The 20,979-nt window shown below is 42.5% G+C and overlaps 1 protein-coding gene across 5 annotated transcripts in view; it reads right to left on the bottom strand.

The window, feature by feature from the left end:
* Positions 1 to 20,979, bottom strand: part of rorc (RAR-related orphan receptor C) — a 41,588-nt gene that overhangs the window by 13,980 nt on the left and 6,629 nt on the right. Inside the window, exons 4-12 of one of the 5 annotated variants that reach the window (XM_072460988.1) lie at positions 9,196 to 9,281; positions 8,752 to 8,893; positions 7,529 to 7,596; positions 7,347 to 7,498; positions 7,279 to 7,313; positions 3,438 to 3,539; positions 2,409 to 2,530; positions 1,131 to 1,263; positions 43 to 150 (exon numbers count right to left, since the gene is read on the bottom strand). In XM_072460988.1, coding sequence (XP_072317089.1) covers positions 43 to 150; positions 1,131 to 1,263; positions 2,409 to 2,530; positions 3,438 to 3,539; positions 7,279 to 7,313; positions 7,347 to 7,498; positions 7,529 to 7,596; positions 8,752 to 8,893; positions 9,196 to 9,281 — 948 coding nt within the window. Of the gene's footprint in view, positions 1 to 42; positions 151 to 1,130; positions 1,264 to 2,408; positions 2,531 to 3,437; positions 3,540 to 7,278; positions 7,597 to 8,751; positions 8,894 to 9,195; positions 9,282 to 20,254; positions 20,372 to 20,979 lie in introns of those variants that run through there. The other 4 variants (XM_072460987.1, XM_072460986.1, XM_072460989.1 and 1 more) reach the window with 4 other exon arrangements.

Genomic DNA, 20,979 nt, shown 5'->3' with positions numbered 1-20,979 from the left:
AATATTCATTTACTTATTCAACACTAAAAAGACAAGACTCACCCAGAGACTTGAAGACCTCAGTGCCTGCATATTTCCCATCGAAGTAGACCGTGTTGTTGTCTGTGTTAAAGAAACGACTCATACGCACGAGAACGACTTCCATAGAGCCTAAGAAACAAACAAGCGTAACGATTAGTCGAGAGGACTCACCCCTCCAGCCTCTGACATGACCTGAGTGAGCGACAAGCCAGTTCAACCAATCACGGTGAAGAAGAAAAGGTTCCAAAGGGAGTCGTCTGGACCAAGTTTTAGAACTCAAAATACAACGACTCATCCAAAAGTCATTTTCAATCGGATGGAAGCAGCTAGAATGTTTACTCTTGTGAGCTTAATAACTGAAACTAGGGCTGAACTTGTTTCACTCTTACAGCTCGGGTAGGTAAGGCCCATTGAGGTCTGACCACCTCCACCTCAGAGCTGTCAAGTGCCCCGTTAACATTTCACTGGTTTGATTTCTGCCAAGGCGTCAAAAGACTGTTGTACACACTTTAGGAAGCTTGTATCTTCATTACTCATATTGTTTTAGTCATCTGTGGCAAAATGAAACTGAAATTGTTTGTGATCCAGGCTCTAGTTTAGTTGTAATTGAGACATATTATACTTTTTCCAGGTTCTTAGTATATATAGAACTTTAACTTTGAGTATATGTAGAGCTTTAACATAAGTAGATCATCATTTTATGGATTTAAAACAGCTTAGTAATGGAAACTGGTCCCTTGACTTCCTGTTCAAAACTGCAGCACTGATAAGCCCCGCCTCCTGTAACAAGCAGCACATTCTCATTTACATGTCTTTAGTTGTTTTTTAAGAGAGATTACGTGACATTTTAGAACCCTACAAGTGATGCCCTGAGTCTTCACTTGAAAAATAATCACAACTAAGTGCAGTGATGTGGGCGGAGACAGGGGGTAGGTGAACGCGCTCGAGGACAATACAGGAAGCACATTTTGAACTTTACTGATGAAATCTATTTGCGATTTTTCCCGAGTTCAACAAAAAAGCACCAGGAAAGACTGTAAAATCACCAGAGACAGGGAAGCAGAAGAGAAATAAAACAACAACAACAACAACAACAAATCCGTTCTCACCAGCCTTCAGGAGTGCGATCTGGTCGTTCTGGCTGAGGATACGGAAACCTGGGATGTGTTTGGCGAACTCCACCACGTACTGCACCGCGTCGGTCAGTCGGATCGCACAGTGCTGCCACATCTCGTCCACAGACTGCACACAGACACACGCACAGTCAGAAAACAGCCTCCGTTAAAGGGTCCTGGAGTGTAAATAACTGGAGAGTCGAGGGGACGGGATCTCACGGGTTCAAAATGGTGGAAAACTGCCACCAATTAAGGTTGCAACACATTCATTGTGATAAGCATAATATGGCATCACTTTTGATTAGCCTTAATAAAGAATTAACACGTATTTGATTCAGTCTTAGTACATACATAAGGAGTTAGGGTTTGGTGTTATTTCAGTAGTTACTAAGCCTGAATCAGTCTAAATAAATTATCTATTACTTATGAATTAAATCTTTTACGCTTTATTAAGGCTATTAAAATTGTAGATTATAAATTGTTACCAACTATATTCATTTGGTGTAGAACCAAAGCTTTTATTGAGAATAATTGATTGAAAATAATGATTATGTTCAATATGAAGTACCACATTATCAGTTCACTTTTAATAAATGACATCAGAGTCTGGTCTTGTTGTCGTGGTCGCAGCTCAAGTGGGTCAGAAATTATAACTCATTATTAGCACCTACCACTAATCACATTTCATATTCTCACAAGCATAATAGCCTATGGCAACAGTTTTTTGCCTTAATGGATTTTTGCTTCAAGTTTAGAAGCAATTTTTCCCATTCAAAAAATAGAATATGTTGTTTTAATTGCGATGGCAACCGTTCAAAATTCTCATTATTCCAAAACGCACTATTTCTACCCCCAACCCAGCTCCACCACACAACTGCTGCTGTGGATTGGTGACTAAGCAAGGAAATATTTATTTTTGAGTTAGCTAAACTGTGTTCTGGGAAAAGTGATGTTTTTAAACCCCATAGATCGGTCTATTATAGTCTACTTTTGCACTTTTAAATCGCACCTTGGGGATAAATAATAGTCATTTGGTTTACTGCTTTCATAAAAACACATTTATTGGTGAATATTGCATCTTCTCTTGTCACAACTGCAGAATAAAAATGAAGAGAAGAGGAGGGGATAATGCCACAAAAGCTTTCAGTTCTCAGTCTCTGACTCATGTAACTGACGAGAGCACCTTGCGTCTTAAATGGCATGTTGTGATTGTTGGCTGCGATAGCGGGACACGCAGCCTACACTGACTGTGTGATTAAGGGGCGTTCGTACTTTGCTCTGGTAAATCTGGACCTCCTCTCGGCTGAACAGCTTCCAGCGCAGCACGTTCAACTCCTCCACTCGGCACTGGCTTGTTTCGCGGTGGGAACGCAAAATAGTCACACACAGCTCGTCTGCAAAGCAGAAAAACAGTCAAATGAAAATGAACGTGACATGGCAGTGTAGAGACTTCTTTCATTGTTGGTTTGTTTGTTGTTTTCAGACCAACAAAGATAAACTGAATAATAATATGAGTGTTTCTTTTTTACTGTCATGGTTAAAGTTTTGAGGACTTTTAACCATTCGATGATGTTTTGAATTGTTATTGTTTTTAATTGCTATGACAACGGCCTCAATTAACATCACATGAAACCACACATTGTACTACGTCTATTTTCTTGCACCGTGTCCAACATAATTTTACGGTGTGTGTGCGCTATGTTTGTTTATCAACCGTGTCCCGTATGTATTTAGTATTGAAGTTGCGCTTGTTCTGTGTTGTGTGCAGTACTTTGTAGATGTTGTGTTGGTAATGAAATGTGCTGTAGAAATAAAGTTGTAATGGATGCAATGGATGTTTCCTGGTGGAGAGTCCGCCCCCTGCTTCTCCCATGCAAGTGTTATTGCTCAACAGTATGATATAAACTCATCTGTCTTTCATTTATTTAATTATATGGGTTTTTTTGCCACAAAAGTAATGTTAAAATACTGTTGTCCCTCGCTTGTCTCCATGGAGGTTGGTAAGTTTGTGGAACATTACAGGCAGGGCTTAATTTGTACATCAGAAGTTACAGGAACACTTTTGGACTGGAGTCATGATTTAGGAGACGAGGATAAACACTTCCCGGTTTTATCATTATTCAGATAGTTTCCACATCTAAAATCCTTTCCAGAACCATTACAAAAATAAAGTGACAGGAGGATGCTGATTACAGGCAAAACAACAACAAGTTTGGACCCTCCACCTAAAAACACACATTGTCCACCTATAATAAGTGATCATCAGCCTATTGATATTCTGAGCATTCTCCCTGAGCTTACCTAGGCTCCTCAGAGAGTGAGGATGGGGGCTGTAGGAGTTGTCCAGTGGACTGTAAGGGGAGATGGTCATGAGGTCGTACGAGCTCTGTCTGGACTCAAAACCTGTCACGAGTGAGAGAAAGAACAAGATGAGTGTACAGTGAAACCATGAGAACTGTGAACTACATAGGGGCCATTTGAATCAGGGGTGTTCAAACTTATATTGTTGCATATTGAAACCAAGAGAAGTTCCACAGACCAGTGTTAAACAGCGTGATTGATTCAAAAAGTTGCATTTATCAGATGTCAAGAACCTTAACATCAGGCCTGTGTTAATAAGTTATATCCCTCTCAACACTCTCTAATGGTAAGTCACCATCACACGGCTGCCCTGAGGCGAACTAACAGAGAAGTAGCTGTCAATCTGCACCAACAGCCTTTTTTTTATTTCAACTCTATACACACACATCATCATCTACATCATCTACTTCCACCCACTCCTCGTTGTGGTTCACTTCAGTCAGTTTATTCAGGGAAACAATCTGCTTGTTTATAAAAGATGTTGCATTATGAAAGATATGTAAAATTAAGCAAGTACTTTGGTTGGTTTGAAAGTAGTGTTTTCAAACTCAATTTAAATACAAAAGAAAGTTACACCTACACACCTACATACCTACACACACGGACCATACTGGTCCGTGTGTGTAGGTTTCCTACATTGTTACACCAACATATTTCCAAGAATTTTGGGCCTAAAACCTTGGATTTAGTTCGGGAACTTGAATCTGTAGCCAGGAAACTAGCAGACAACAGGAATCACTTGAGGTTCAATCTTAGATGCAGACAGAACAACATGATCCCGAAGAGCTTGCAGATCAAATCACCGGTCAGAGAACACAGAGCAGAGAAGATTTGGAGAAGGAGCCTTATGCAGATGCTCAGTGAAAGGATCCAGGAAAACAATGTCAGAATTGATAAATTGAAAGACAGAACAGGAACTTTACAGGAGAAATTAACCAGCATACTCCCTGAAGAAGCTTTCAAAAGAGTGCTGGATTTTACACAGACAGCACAAGAAGCACAGCACAAGAAGAGCAAGGAACGCCAAATCAAGAAGTTCAACATTCTTTTGAACAAAAAGAATGCAGGTGAGGTCGAGCTAGACATTAGGACTGAGACAGACAAATTAGCGACTAGCAAAAACAATTGGATTAAGAACCTATCAGATCGTGTTCTGACACAGGCAGAAAAGGAGGTGCTTTCTAAAGGGCTCAACTTTTCTGTCACCTCTAAACACATCCCTACATCACAGCCACTGAAACGGCAATTAGAAACAACAAAATGACTGAATCGGAGGCTGCAGACCTGAGGTTACGTGTCACAGCGACCCTGAAGAGTGCCAAACCACCTCCTTCAAATATCACATCTGAAGAGAGAAAAGCACTTTCAGCACTAGAAAAAGATCATAGCATCAACATCCTCCCAGCAGACAAGGGACGTTGCACTGTGATTCTCAACGCAGCTGATTACAAAGCCAAAGTCCACACCCTCCTCGAGGACACGACCACATACGAGCGCTTGAAAAGAGATCCCACCAGTGGCTACAAGAAGAAAGTGATAGACTGTTTACAAAGGCTGGAAAAAGAGGAAGCGATAGACCGGCCTCTGTATTACAGACTGTATCCTGGTGAAGCCATGCCCTGCATTTATGGCCTTCCAAAAATACACAAAAAGGATGTTCCACTCAGACCCATAGTGTGCAGCACAGATTCCATCACTTACAATGTGGCCAAGCATTTAACAACTATATTGGCTCCGCTTGTGGGGAATTCGGAACATCATGTGGAAAACACGCACAACTTTGTGGATAAAGTGAAACATCTCCAACTGGACCCAGATGACCTCATGATGTTGTGTCCCTGTTCACCTGCATCCCGACCACTGATGCAGTAGCAGCAGTGAGGATCAGACTGCAGGAAGACACCACCCTACAGGAAAGGACCAAACTGACACCTGAACACATATGTAAACTGTTGGACATCTGTCTGAACACCACTTACTTTCAATTCCGGGGACAATTTTACAGACAGATTCATGGCTGTGCCATGGGCTCGCCCGTCTCTCCCATAGTGGCCAACCTGTACATGGAGCACTTTGAGAAGAAGGCACTGTCCTCATTCTCAGGCATAGCCCCAAAACTGTGGCTCCGCTATGTCGATGATACTTTTGTAACAATTAAGAAACAAGAGCTGGAAACCTTCTCTAATCACATCAATGCTGTGGACCCACATATCAGGTTTACAAGAGAAGACGCTAAGGAGAATCGCTTGGCCTTTCTTGATTGTTCCACGATCAGAGGAGAGGACGGGAAACTCCAAATAGAAGTATATAGGAAACCTACACACACGGACCAGTATCTGCTCTTTGGCTCCAACCACCCACTACAGCACAAGCTGGGTGTGATCAGAACCTTACAACACAGAGCTCAAGGTGTGCCCACCAGCTCAGAGGGCAAGAAGAAAGAGGAAAAACATGTCCGAAATGCCCTCTCAGCCTGTGGTTACCCCGCTTGGGCCCTCAACAGAGTGAAGAGAACCAAGAAGCAGGACAAAAGGGAAACTGAACAGAGAAGGAAGGGTGTTTCTATCCCTTATGTGTCTGGCCTGTCGGAAAAACTGCAGAGAATTTTTAGACAACACGAAGTCCCTGTTTATTTTAAACCAGGAAACACTTTAAGACAAAAACTGGTTCATCCTAAGGACAAGTTGCCGACTCAAAAACAGAGCAATGTAGTTTACTCGATCCAATGCAGTGAAGAAAGCTGTAAAGAACGTTACATAGGTGAGACGAAACAGCCTCTACACAAGAGGCTCTATCAGCACAGAAGAAATACAAGTTCAGGACCTCAGAGCGCCGTGCATCTCCATCTTGAAGCCTCTAATCACTCGTTTGAAGACGGTGAGGTGAAGGTTTTAAGCAGGGAGAAAAGATGGTTTGAAAGAGGAGTCAAGGAAGCTATTTTTGTTAAAAAAGAAAGACCTTCTTTAAACAGAAATGGAGGGCTAAGATTCAATCTTCCTGGTATCTATAATGGTATACTGAACCCGTGGAAAGGTAGAGGACCAGGACCAGGACATTTAGATGCTAATCAGGTACTCAGGGTGGTTGAGCCAGGGTCTCACAAAGACAAAGAGGATTCTAATAGCCCATTAAGATTCTGAATAGGCTCGGTAGATACAAGGGGGAGTTTCTGTTGAAACAAACAACTCTTTCTTCTTCAGGAAGGCTCCGCCCAATGGGCGGGTCTTACCACAGAACAGTATTAATATCGGAGTTCTCGATCTAAATTCTTTTATTGACAATGACTCTTGGATGAGAGTCGAAACGTCTATTTTTTCTAACCGAGTCCAGATGACTACAACTGAAGCTTTTTTCTACTATGTATATCAATATATTTGTCCAAACTATTTGCAAGTTTTGTTTCTTTTGTTCCTATTTGCACTGCTCTATAATCACATTTCACTGTAAGTGATTAGTTTCTTTATTTATGTATTTATTTGGTCAGGACGAGACAGTGCCTGATGGACCCCAGTACAAACCACTAAACATTAGCGCTACATAAAAGAATAATAAATATCAGATACAGTTATGCAAATTTAAGGTTAGTAACCCTAACCCCTAACCCTAATTTCAAAAAGATTATAATGTAAGTGCCATTTTGCCCTCCCATAATAATAACAGTGGCTATGTTTACATCAGATTTTTTTATTATTTAAATGAACATCAGATTATGTGGCTGTTTACAAATCTTTTTAATAATCTTTTAAAAGCCGCACGTAACAGGAGTGTGTGGCGGCCTCACCCCTGGAGTCCATGTGTGCGCTGCCCTGGGACCCTCTGAAGATCATGGTGGGCTCGCTGGGGGAGCACATGAGGTAAGGGTGTAAGTCGGCAGTGTAGTCTCCGTTGAAGGGATAGATGGAGGCCATGGGCTGGATGTGCTGTGGCGAGCCCTCCTCTCGGGGTTTGGAGGAAAACGACAGAGCGGCCTGAGTCTGGCCCTGGAGCTGCTGCTGCTGCTGCTGCTGCTGCTGCTGCTGCTGCTGCTGTCGTCGGTGTCGCTCCACTTCAGCGATGAGAGAATCTCGCTGACTTTTGGACATGCGCCCGAACTTCACCGCTGAGAACCAGAGAGAACAGGGTCAGGAGCTCAAAGCCAGTTTGCTGTCTGTGCATGTCTGATATATTCGTTATTTCTGTGTTTTGCATGAAGCTAGTAGTAGTATTTGTGTATACTTGTTAAAAAAGGGTTATAGTTTCATTATTTGAATAAAAAACAGTCTAATTTCATGTCTAGATCTGTAGTATTATTTGGTGTATCTGCGTGGTTACTGAAGGGTGGAGTTCCTGCTGTGTATTGAGACATGAGGAGGAGTTCTAGGTGTGGAAGTTCATCTGGGGTTCAAGGCCTTCAGTTTTTGAAGGATATTTCCATGTGTGGATAGTAGTCAGCTGCGGATTTTTGAAACCTGTGAACCGAATCGTTATAAAATGTCTATGCATAGATTTCATTCACTTTTTGGCACACATTATTTACAAGATAAGACCCGGGTTGCTACTGTGATAAATCAGATGACATTTTTTATTGTGTCACTTCATCTGTTTATCAATGTAAGTAATTATCTATTCAAACGTGAAACTGATTTTCGTTACATTTTATTTTTATTTAAATTAGAATGGATTACAACTATAATCCAATGTCAATTTGCCAATCAATATTCCTCTATTTAGCACAAGCAGCCCACGTTAAAATAAACTATGCAAACCACACATAGCAAACCATAAATTCAATAAGCATAAATATATACAAAGCTGAGTTGAGGCTTTTCTCTATTTTTATCCATATTATTCTTATTTATTTATTTTATCCCAATTTATTTTATCCCCATTTATTTTATCCCCATTTATTTTATTCCTATTTTATTTTATTGTATTTTATTGCATTGTATTTAAATTTATTTAAATGTATTACATTTTATTTATTTTATTTATTTTATTTATTTTATTTATTTTATTTATTTTATTTATTTTATTTATTTTATTTATTTTATTTATTTTATTTATTTTATTTATTTTATTCACTTAATTTGTTCCCTAAAAAACGCAGTTCCCAGTTCATTACCTTTCAGAATGTATTTGTTCAAGGTCCATACTCCAAAATGCAAGTTCCATGACTATTTTATCTGCTCTTTGTTGCTCAGAAGATGGCTTTACATTTTGAGTTACAGTGTCATTTCCATTCCCTACAGTCTGTTTGGAGCAGAGTGATGCTCACCGTCTCGGCTCATGCCCTTGGCCAGGCACTTCTGCAGGCGGCAGTGCTGGCAACGATTACGACTGGCGCGGTCGATGAGGCAGTTACTCTGACGGGAGCACGAGTACGACACCGTGGGCAGTTGGCTCCTCCGGAAGAAACCCTGAAGAAACGCCAGGGAATGTATGTCACACAGCCACATGAGCAATGGAGTCATAAATCAGCGTCATGGATAAAGTTTATATTTATGAGGAAGTCCGTATTTTTTGCGGACCTCGGAATCTCTGGAAAGTTGATACTTAATGACTTGAAATTTGATCACGCCAAGAGTCAGTTTGCCTCATTAACCGCTGGACCTGATCCCTTTGTCCACAAATATATTTCTCTTATGACTTCTTGCACAGTTGTCTGACAAGAACTGTGTCTACGTTTACTGTAGTCCTCTAGCGTGTGTCTCGGTCTCACCTTACAGCCTTCACATGTGATGACTCCATAATGAACTCCTGATGACTTATCTCCACAGATCTTACACGGGATAACTTCAATCTGGGCTGAAAAATATGAATACAAAAATAAAATAAACAACAAATTACAGTTTTACAGTTTACTTCCATTTCACTTGTACATACAAAAATCTGCGTCGTACCTTGATACATTTATAAATATATAGTACTAATATGTGAATTGTGTTACTATTATAATTGCTGGTTGTTACCAATATTAGTTTAAGTATTTTGAGTCACTGTGGCTCAATAAAGTATTAAACTCTTTATTTTAAACTAGTTTCAGTCAAGTCATTAGTTGTACTTTCCCCTTCATATTTGCCACTTTTGAACTCAAACCATATCACGTCAAATAGACAAAAGCTGTGAGTGGAATATTTGCAAATGGAGAAGGAGAATGTGTCAACCTCAAAGTCTTTTTAAGTGGTCAGGTGCAGCTCTCTCGCTCTGACTGTCCTTCTTTCATCTGTTTGTTTCTTTGTCAAATCCTTCTCTGTCTGCCTCACGCGGGAGACGCTGCCAGTAAGACTCTGTCGCCATCATCACTGCCAGTAATGGTCGTCCCCCGACTCCCCAAACCGCTGTGAACCGGGCGAGCTCTCACACCAACAGCTCTCGCGCTTTGTCATTTATAAAACTTACTTATTAATCCACCAGCAAATGAAGAAGGTCGAAAGATGTCACTCAAAACATCGCCGCGGCAGTATATATATCGAGACGGACTTCAGACACGTATCGGTGCAGCGATAAGGCGAGCGCTTTTAAACAGTGTCAATTCAGAATAAATAGCTATATCTTTGAAACCTTTTCCACCAACTTGCTGAGTTCTACACTAAAACTGACATTTATACCCTGGAACTGCACATTTTAGTGATGAAGACTTAAGACCATTAGAATTTAGATCTGATGTGTGTAAATTACAGATGTTTGACCATTCTGATGACAGCATTTTAAAGGGTCTATTTGATGAGGGTTTTGTTCCAGCTTAAGCTTTAATCGTTGTTGTTTCCTTGGGCAAAACACTTTACACACCTTTCCTGTGTTTAATGTGACTGAATAATGGGCGGTGTTCAGAGAGCCAGACTGTGTGAATGAAGAACGTACACAGAAAAAATAACTAAAAACTACATTTATAACAATTTATCAACAAAACTATTATGTACAAAACGCTTTGTAACAGCAACAACTGAATCGAAGTGCTTTCCATTATAAACCACATTTTAAAAAACCTGAGGATCCAGGATACGACACTTATTCCAAATGATGTATATCCCTAAAAAGCGTCCTAAACGTTTGCAAAATGTATATTTTGTCGCATAATCAAAGTGCATGATCACAATGCCCTTAACAAATCAAATTAAATTGTAAAGGTCTCTCACCTAAACCCTCACATATCTGAGTGGTTATCTTTCATATTCAGCAGTTAATCCCAATGTCTCCATTGAAATTACACATCCATTCTATAATGGACTTTAACATTGTCATTGGGTTAACCTCAGCCTCCTCCTGCAAAGCACTCGTCACTGTCACTCTGCCTGTTTTTGTAAATCCCATTGCCTGTAGTAGTAGTATTTCCGTGCGTAACTGTGTCAAAGTATTCACCAATGTGTTAGTATGTCACTTTGTGCTCTCTTTTATTGTGTGAGGAAACAATGGTTGATCTCACGTGACCCGTACAATGTAAATCTAAGGCACTTTTCCTAACTCCCGAAATGCAAAATCAACAAGGAAATCAGTTCACCAAGTATTCACAGCGTTCACACTTCATACCAAAATATGAATTGCATTACTTTATGAGGCAAACAGGGAAGTGAAAACCTGATGGAGACAGGATATTTTTTCTCTGCAAATGACATAAATTGCCTGAATGATCATGATTGATGTTTGAAACGAACCCTTTTATGTTCAATTCTGAAATGTGAATAAGTCAAATAATGGTAAATTACCGTCACTGGGAGAGCATTAGTGGTCTGTTCTCATATTTTTTCACTACTTCACTTCTGATTGTCAACCTCAAAAAACAGGAAATCCACCGGGACCCACAACCTTTCACTGTTCACTCAGACAGTCACACACACACACACACACACACACACACACACACACACACACACACACACAACACACACACACACACACACACACACACACACACACACACACACACACACAACACACAACACACAACACACAACACACAACACACAACACACACTCACACACACACACATACACACACAACACACAACACACAACACACACACACACACACACACACACACACATGCAACACACACTCACACACACACACTCACACACACACACACACACACACACACACATGCAACACACATGCAACACGTTTCCGTGTCCGATCACCGGCTCCACCACGAGCGGCACGCACCGCCACGAGCCGCACGCGGCTCCGCTTCTCCTCCGCTGCACCGGCGTTTCCACGCCCGAACACCGGCTCCGCGCTCCCGCACCCGCCGCCCCGGAGGTCTGTACCTGGGCGAAGGTGTGGCCCCAGCCCGCCACAGGAGCAGACACGGAGAGCGGGGCACCGGCTCCACCCGGAGAAAAGCAGCCCCATACAACCAAGGTACAGCCCCGTTTCTCTGCTTTCCCCGCTCGACAGACGGGGGTGATCTGGTCACAAAACTGGACTCAAATGCGTCTTGATTGGGCTAGAGCAACGCCGGCGTCTGGTATGTGGACTGCCGCTTCTGTCCCAACGTCTTTGTTTTGTTAGTCGTTTCCATTGTTTTGTTTTGTTCCCGCGTCTCTGTGTTGTCTTCTGTCTACATCCCTGTTCCTTAACTTCATCGGACATTACTGCACCGTCCATCGCTCATCTCCTCCCTCACTCCTGGACTATCTACTGCCCTAGCCGCCAGCTAACAGCTGGCTTAACACCTGCTGAGGTCCGTCATGGTATCGCGGGGCCTCCCTGCCGTGCAGACAAGGTCTGGGGCAACCAACGCCACTCACTCCACCAGCTTCAACACCCGGTCCACTGCTGCTTTTTCACAACTCTCTGCCCACCAGCTTCTAGTTAACCAGCCTCTAGCCACCGCCAACATACTAACTGGATTACTCTCATCTGCTGCTACGTTCCATCTCCTCCTCGGACTATCACTCCCGCGCCTCCAGGCCACCGCTCCACCAACTTCTCGCCTACTCACCTACACCGCTGCTGACCTTCACCTCCTCAACCATAACCACCGTCTCCCAGCTGCTGCTGCCTCTGCAGCTAGCTCAGCTGGGATCCTTCGCCGGCCCCGCTACATCCACAGGGGCTCTGGTCTCTCCCATAACCAACACTCCAACGACGGCTCACCTATCCCCTCACTCTGGACTAGTTTTCGCCCCCCCGTCACCCCCACCTGCCGCACTGCCAACTTCAGCAACCCCCATCCATCTCCGCGCCCCCATCCATCTCCCTTGCACTGCTGAACTGCCGCTCCCTCTCCAACAAATCACCTGTTATATCTGAACTGCTACTGGACAATAACATTGACCTGCTTCTCCTCTGTGAAACATGGCAACAGCCCCTGGACTTCTATGCTCTCAACCAAGCCACTCCCTCCAACTACACTTACACTGCCAAACCCCGCCTCTCCGGGCGTGGGGGAGGTCTTGCTGTTATTCATAAAAAATCTACATCCATCACTGAACTGAACCTCAACCTTCCATCCATCTCATCATTTGAATACCTCGCCTTCTCCCTCCCCAACTCTATCACCGCTATCCTGATCTATCGTCCCCCAAAGCCCCACCCCTCTTTCCTCACTGAATTGTCTGAACTCCTCACCATCGCATCCTCTCTCTCTGCCCGCCTCCTACTCACTGGTGACTTCAACATCCACATTGACTGCCCCAACGCCCCACTGACATCCGACTTGCTCTCTCTTCTGGACTGCTTCCATCTCACCCAACATATTGACTTCTCCACCCATACCAAAGGCCACACTCTGGACTTAGTCTGTTCCTCTCTCCTACCCATATCTAAGCCCCACCCCCTCCCCTTCCCACTCTCTGATCATCTCTGCATTCTTTTCTCCGCCCCCCTACCCTCGCCCCACAACCCCAAAAAACGCACCATCACCTACTGCAATTTCAAGTCAGTCAACCCCCTAACGCTCTCCCAGCTCATATCCTCTGCTTTCCCCCCTGACTCCCCCCCTCTATGCTGACTATGCTGTCATGCTCAACACCACCCTCTCCGACTCCCTTGACTCCCTAGCCCCCTGGAAAACCTCCTCCGTCTCATACATCAACCCCGCCCCCTGGTACACCCCTGAACGCCGCACCATGAAGCAGACTGGCCGCCAACTCGAATGACTCCTCAAAAGAACCCGCCTCACCGTCCACGCCGAAGCTTTCAAATTACACATCTCCTCCTACCGTGACGCTCTCCAAGCCGCCAAATCTGCCCACCTCTCCACCCTCATCAACAGCTCCCACCGGAGCCCTCGCACCCTGTTCTCCACCGTCAACAAGCTGCTCCAGCCACCGGACATCACTCCACCCTCCTCCCCTGACCTCTGCAACTCTTTCCTCCTTGCCTTCAATGACAAAATTTCCAAAATCAACAGCTCCATGACTGCCGTCTCCATTAACTCCATCACCACCCCCACCCCTGCCCCCCCCCTCTCCCTGACCACCCACCCTTCCCTCCCCTCACCACCTTCTCCTCTGTTAACTCCTCTCATATCATAGACCTCATCACCGCTTCCAAAACCACCACCTGCTCTCTCGACCCCCTCCCAACGACTCTAACCAAGGCCTGCCTCCCTGCTCTCATCCCCCATCTCACCTCCCTCTTCAACCAGTCTTTATCCCTCGGCCATGTTCCTTCCATCTACAAACTGGCCTCCATCACCCCCATCCTCAAAAAACCCACCCTAGACTCCGCCAACCTCTCCAACTACCGCCACATCTCCAACCTGCCGTTCCTCTCAAAAACGCTGGAACGCATCGTCGCCGCCCAACTTCACACCCACCTCCAGTCAAACAACCTCTATGAACCCCTCCAATCTGGCTTCCGCCCACTTCACAGCACTGAAACAGCCCTGGTCAAAGTACTCAACGATCTCCTCACCTCTGCAGACTCCGGGGCCCTCAACATCCTGTTACTACTAGACCTCAGCGCAGCCTTTGACACTATAAACCATTCCATCCTCCTACAAAGGCTGCGCCAACTGGGTGTTGAGGGCTCTGCACTTGACTGGCTCACATCCTACCTCACCAACAGGCAAGAGTTCATTTCCCTCTCCGGTCACTCATCCACCCTCTCCCCAGTAACGCAGGGGGTACCCCAGGGCTCAGTCCTCGGCCCCCTCCTCTTCATCTGCTACATCTTCCCCCTTGGTCACATCCTCCGCCAACTCAACCTGGACTTTCACTGCTACGCTGACGACACCCAGATATACCTCACCACCAAATCCACCCAAAACCCTCCCCTCAGCCACATCGAAACCTGCATCTCTACAATAAAATCATGGCTCACTCTCAACTTCCTCAAACTGAACAGTGACAAAACAGAGCTCCTCCTCATTGGCACCAAATCCACTCTCAATAAAACTGGTCCCTTTTCACTCAGCATCGACACCTCGACCATCACCCCCTCTACCCTGGTACGCAATCTCGGTGTCATCATGGACCCCACCCTCTCCTTCACTCCCCATGTCAGCCACATCGTCAAGACCTCATACTTCCACCTCCGCCGCATCGCCAAAATCCGACACTGCCTCACCCTCCCCGCTGCTGAATCCCTCATCCATGCCTTCATCTCCTCCCGCCTTGACTACTGCAACTCCCTCCTCACTGGCATCTCCTCCCATTCCCTCCACAGACTCCAAATGGTCCAAAACTCCGCTGCCCGCCTCCTCACCCACACCTGGTCCCGTGATCACATCACTCCCGTTCTCCGCTCTCTCCATTGGCTCCCCATCAAGCAGCGCATAAACTTTAAAATACTCCTCCTCACCTTCAAAGCTCTTCACCACCTTGCCCCCCCCTACCTGTCTGACCTCCTCATCCCCCACCGCCCCACCCAAGCTCTCCGATCCTCCTCCTCTCTCACCCTGACTGCACCAACATCCCGACTCAAAACTTTTGGCGACAGAGCATTCTCCCGAACAGCACCCCGACTCTGGAACTCCCTCCCCCAACCTGTCCGCCACTCTCCCTCACAACCCTAACCCTCACAACATTCAAATCCCGCCTAAAAACATACCTCTTCACCCAAGCCTATGACCTCCCCTACCCCTAGCCTCCTCTACCCCATTGCCTACTCTTCTACCCCCTGTTACATCCCCATGTTTTTCTCTCTACTTCTTCTGTCTTGTTCATTTTATCTGTATATTAATGTGTTCTGTACGTGTCTGTAAATACCCCCCCCTTTTTTATTATGTTCAGCGTCTTTGGGTCACTGAAAAGCGCTATATAAATAAAAGTTATTATTATTATTATTATTATTATTATTATTATTATTATTAACACACACACTCACACACACACACGCAACACACACACACACGCAACACACACACACAGACACACACACACACACACACACACAAACACATGCACAGACACACACACACACACACACACATATGCAACACACACACACATGCAACACACACACACACGCAACACACACACACACACACACACACGCAACACACACACACACACACATGCAGCACACACACACGCAACACACACACACACACACACACACACGCAACACACACACACACACACATGCAACACACACACACACGCTTGTTCACAATCTACTGTCATTTTTGCTAACACTGCTTTGACTAATCTGTAACAATCTATAGTAAAATATATAGATTATTTCTTAAGTTTTCTGATTCTGAAGTGAGAGGGTTCAAGGCTCTGTGTCAGTTCAATGCTATAAATGTGGAACATTCTCTCCAAACAGAACTACTGGAGAGTGTTTTGTTTTATTCATGAACATTTTAGTAACACAGTAGATTTAGTTCTTCTCTCTTGCTCTTGAAACACTGCCATGGTTTTAGTCACACTGGTTCCCAACTATTTGAATCTCAAGTAAGCGTCCTCTGCCTCACACTGCGAACACCTCCAACAAATCAGTTTAGTCTACTGTAAATCATTACTTTTATATTTTCTTGTTTTAACGACGCTGACATCTCAAGCCTCCAAAACATTATTAAAGGGGACATTATGCTAATTCAGCCTCAGTGAGTTTTTAACCTTATCGTTTCCTCATCATTAGCTTGTTAAAAGTTGTATTTTGATTGATTGATTCCTGTATGTTTGAGTAATCCTGCAGAGTGCTCAGAACATTCCAGTTTTCACCTACCCCCCATCTCAGCCCACACCCCTCTACTTATTGAGATTGTTTTATTTATTATTTATTTTATTTTTTATTATTGAGAAATTAAGGGTAAATTAGGGTGAGACTTTTTTTTAAAAATAAAATCATGTAAATGACAATCTGCTGCTTGTTATGGTGAAATGTCACTACGAAGAGGCGGAGCTTATAAGTTCTGCAGTCTTGAACAGGAAGTCAATGGACCTGTTTCTCTTATGAATCTGTTTTAGATCAATATCGTGCTTTACAATGAACAAAATGTAAAATGGTGATCTCCTTACGATACAGTTTAATACTAAGCACCTGAAAAAAACATAATATTTCTCCTTTAAGCATATTGAATTTACTAAAAAACAACATATTTATATTCAAATACTATACAAAATATCTATACAACATCAGCTGGATGGGAAACACTGATCTATAACGGTGTCTGTTTAATCCTTCACTAGTAGTAGTAGTAGTAGTAGTAGTAGTAGTAGTACTAGTAGTAGTAGTAGTAGTAGTAGTAGTAGTAGTAGTAGTAGTAGTAGTAGTAGTAGTAGTAGTAGTAGTAGTAGTAGTAGTAGTAGTAGTAGTAGTAGTAGTAGTAGTAGTGTGTCTTTTGTTTGCCGTTCTTATCCAATCAGGGCCAGTATCTCCTGTAGCGTGTCTACAGTGAGAGATGGACAGATAACAGCCACTTTGAAAAGCTGCTGCATCAGCCACTTACAGTTCAGTTAACAGTCAATGAAATACTACTCTTACAATGCAGCTATTCAAATGCATACATTTGACAGATTTTGGACCAAAGTTGGATTATATGTCATTTATTTATATTTTGCTGCCTTCTATTCTGTTCACTCTGGTCGTGCTCTTTGTATTTCTGTTCCGTTTTGTACATTTAACATTTATCATAACATTACAAATTCTTCACAGAGCGCCGGCAGTGGAACAATCTCAGGTAGTCAATATAAAAGACTTCCACCTCCTACACATTCGCAGATGAGGTGTCGAGAAGCTTTTTGCGATTTTTAACGATGTGATATTTAAATATTTGTGTCAGACGCTCGTACAGCAGCAGCCATGCATGGAACATCGGCTAAGGTACAATAATTGCAAAAGACGGCAAACGAATTTCAAATGAATTAATTAAGGAATATCTTATCTTATCTTATCTTAAAACAGTAAATAATAACTGTTTGGTGTCTAAATGCACTGAATACTACAATGATAGACATATTTATCTACAGGCGACGTGTGATTTCATAAACAATAGTGCTTTCCTGATCTGTCGATAAGTCAAAATTATGAAAATGTTGTTCACCTAAAGCGAGAAGAGGCAGGATTTTGCTGACACTGCAAAAATACGTTTTGGGTTTTCAGTTTTATTAATTTTTTAAATTTTGGTTTTATAGTTTTATGTATAATTTTGTATCTCATCCATAACATTACGTTGAGATTAAATTAGCTGGCAATTTACCGTCGAGACTTCTCTTTTGGATAGACGTCTAAAAAAGAATGTGCACGTTATAATTTTCTTAAAAAGCAAAACCATAAAACGACGATGTGAGGTTTAGGATAAAAAAAAATTAAACCTGCATAAAAGTGACACATTTAGCATCAAAATTACATCCGAAACCAAAATAAAACAAAAACATGTTTGTAGGTGTGGGAAATCAGGGGTTCAAAAACTCTAAAAGAATAAAAGAATTACCATAAAATCATCATCATCTTTTGATGTCTTTGTGTGTGAGGCGGTGGCGCTGTCACAGTAGCATTTGTAAATTTCAGTTAACCAAAGTCGGGGGCCTGTGTCACCTGTGCTCTTTCATGTGACACCCAAAGCTCAGGAGAAGATGTGCAGGGTTTGCACCAGAGGAACCAGGAAATCCTTTGTGATAAAACTACTAAAAAATGAACAGGAATCTCATCACGACAAAGATACTGCACTTCAGGTGAAAGTGTACGAATCCTGCAGCGTTCAGGTTCTCTGCAGTCTAAAGATCCTTTATTTCTCCGCGAGCACTTCATTTGAATCATTTATAACTTGGCTGTTGGACTTTATTTAGCATTTTGTGTTATGTTAGTCTGTGTTGGACGTACCGGTATTTGTTGTTATTGTTGTTTTTTTGTTTGTCATTTGAACGTCTATGTCCTCTTACGTAGCGTCCTGGTCTGGCCCTGGTTGATCGAGGTTTAGTCCGGATGTAGACTCGGTCCTGGTCCTGTTCCAGTCTGGGTTTAGTCCTGATGTAGACTCGGTCCTGGTCCTGTTCCAGTCTGGGTTCAGTCCCGGTCCAGTCCAAGTTAAGAACAACTTTAGTCCAAATATTGATGTGTTGTTGAGAATGAACGCAGCTTAAAACTAGTTGAGTTGCGCGCTACGTTTCCATGTTACTACACTGTCCATTTTTACTAATTGTCATGTTTTTAATCACAGCACAATAAATTTACCTTTCTACCAAACACAAAAGGTTTCAATTAACTGATGATGAAAAGGCCATTATAAATACAACTACCGGTAATCATAAACTAATGCCAGTAGTTCAATATAGGGACAGTTCGAGAAAGATTCAATCAGGTTTGCATTACTAGAACCTGATTTTTAAATTACAGTATTTTAGGCTGCGTTCACACTTGCACAAACAACACAAAATTCAGACCCTAAAACTGGACTAAACCAGCACTAACTACGTCTTGATCTACAGTTTGTTCCATTGTTTGCGGTTCATATTTTGGTCGACTAAGATACAATAGTACAAAACAATAGAAATGGTCTTGAGATTCTGCACTGTACTCGGGTTAGCTGCCTCGCACTGTAAATGTGGGAGCGAGAAAGCAGAAATATTTGAGACGCAATTCGAAATTTGAGTCATTTTCAAAACCATAAGTCAGTCGGGCGAAATCACAAAGCGCTGCAGCGAACACTACAGCACACTTGTCTGATCACTTGCTTGTTTCGTGCGACAAATCAAAGTTGGAGCTTGATGTAATGTTATTGTTATGATGAGATTAACGAAAAATTATGATCAGATTTTAAAAATATTTAAGTTGCAGTGTTCTGGGTTAAAGCTGGAAGCCACTCAAAGGCAGCAAGATGAATCGCAATCAAAGGGAAATCACAGTTTGAATGGTCACGATTAGCAAATTACAAAGTAATTAAGTATTTAAGTAACCTGTAATCTGTGTCTATATATATATATATATATATATATATATATATATATATATATATATATATATATATATATATATATACACGTGTCTTAAGCAAACTAAACTTTCCAGCCCTTTAGTTTAGTTTTGCTGATCATATTTCAGTCTCAAATACATACACTTTTTGCAAATTTACTTTCTTTTTCTACTAGAACATAAATCCCTATCCAGAAATTGAATATTGTCAAACATAACTTTATTGCTTACCCAGAATTGCTGTCCTTATTCCAAACTACACACCAAAACATTACAACCAAGGTAAGTGCAGCTGTTTAAACATGTATCGGTAACTTTTGAAAGTCTATACAGTTAACGTCAAACCCTTTTTGCAATGCCATCGTTAATAACAAGACTAATCGCAAACAGAAAAAGGATCAAAAGGATTGTTTCATGTTGTAAGTCATGCCCACACACAGATATAGGTTAAGATGCACCAAAGAATCCCTACCTCGCAACATCCTCCTCTGTTCTCGGCCGTGTCCCACTTTCACAAACTCACTTTCTCTCACTATCGACCCAACTTAAGTCTTCCCTTTCCTTTCCTCTTGTTTCTTGAGTGGGTTTGTCCTTGAAGTTGGCAGGTGCTGCTCACTAGAGCGCAGTAAGACTTTTGAGTGACAGACCCGCCTCGCTGTATCTTCCTCGTTCGCGTGTGTTTGAGTGTTTGTGAGTGAGTGGAGATAGAATCAAAGGGAAGGGGGACAGTCCCGTGCTTTGACTTTCTCAAGGTACTTTTCCTTTTACCTTTAACGCAGCTGTGGGCACAGTGACAAAAACACACATATCTCGATCGCAAGAAATTAACAAGACAATGTTTTTGCGATTCATAAAAATGTACTAAAAATGGGTCCTGGTTTAAGTTAAGTGTTGCTAAAGGTATAGATAGAACTGATTGTAAAGTGTCCCAAAGATTAAAACAAACAAACAAAAACACTTTTTAAAAAAAAAACAGTATTCACCACTTAAGTATGCAGCTTCTTTTGTTCTTTTTGCAGGTATTTTTTTGTGTGAAACTTCTGAAATGTCTGTTAACTTTCAATTGGTTAAAAAACAAATACTATGAGTACATGCAGTGAACTTGCTTTTTGAACTTTAAACAAGTTCCAATTTGAGTCAGCAGAGACTGTGTGACAGTCGGTGGTCTGATCTCTGTTTGTCAATGTATGTATGTGA

The sequence above is a fragment of the Eucyclogobius newberryi genome, unplaced genomic scaffold (genome assembly GCF_026437365.1).
Source record: "Eucyclogobius newberryi isolate DKJ021-1_F unplaced genomic scaffold, fEucNew1.0.hap1 SCAF_3, whole genome shotgun sequence".
NCBI lineage: Eukaryota > Metazoa > Chordata > Actinopteri > Gobiiformes > Gobiidae > Eucyclogobius > Eucyclogobius newberryi.
This window is presented reverse-complemented; position numbering and strand designations above follow the sequence as displayed.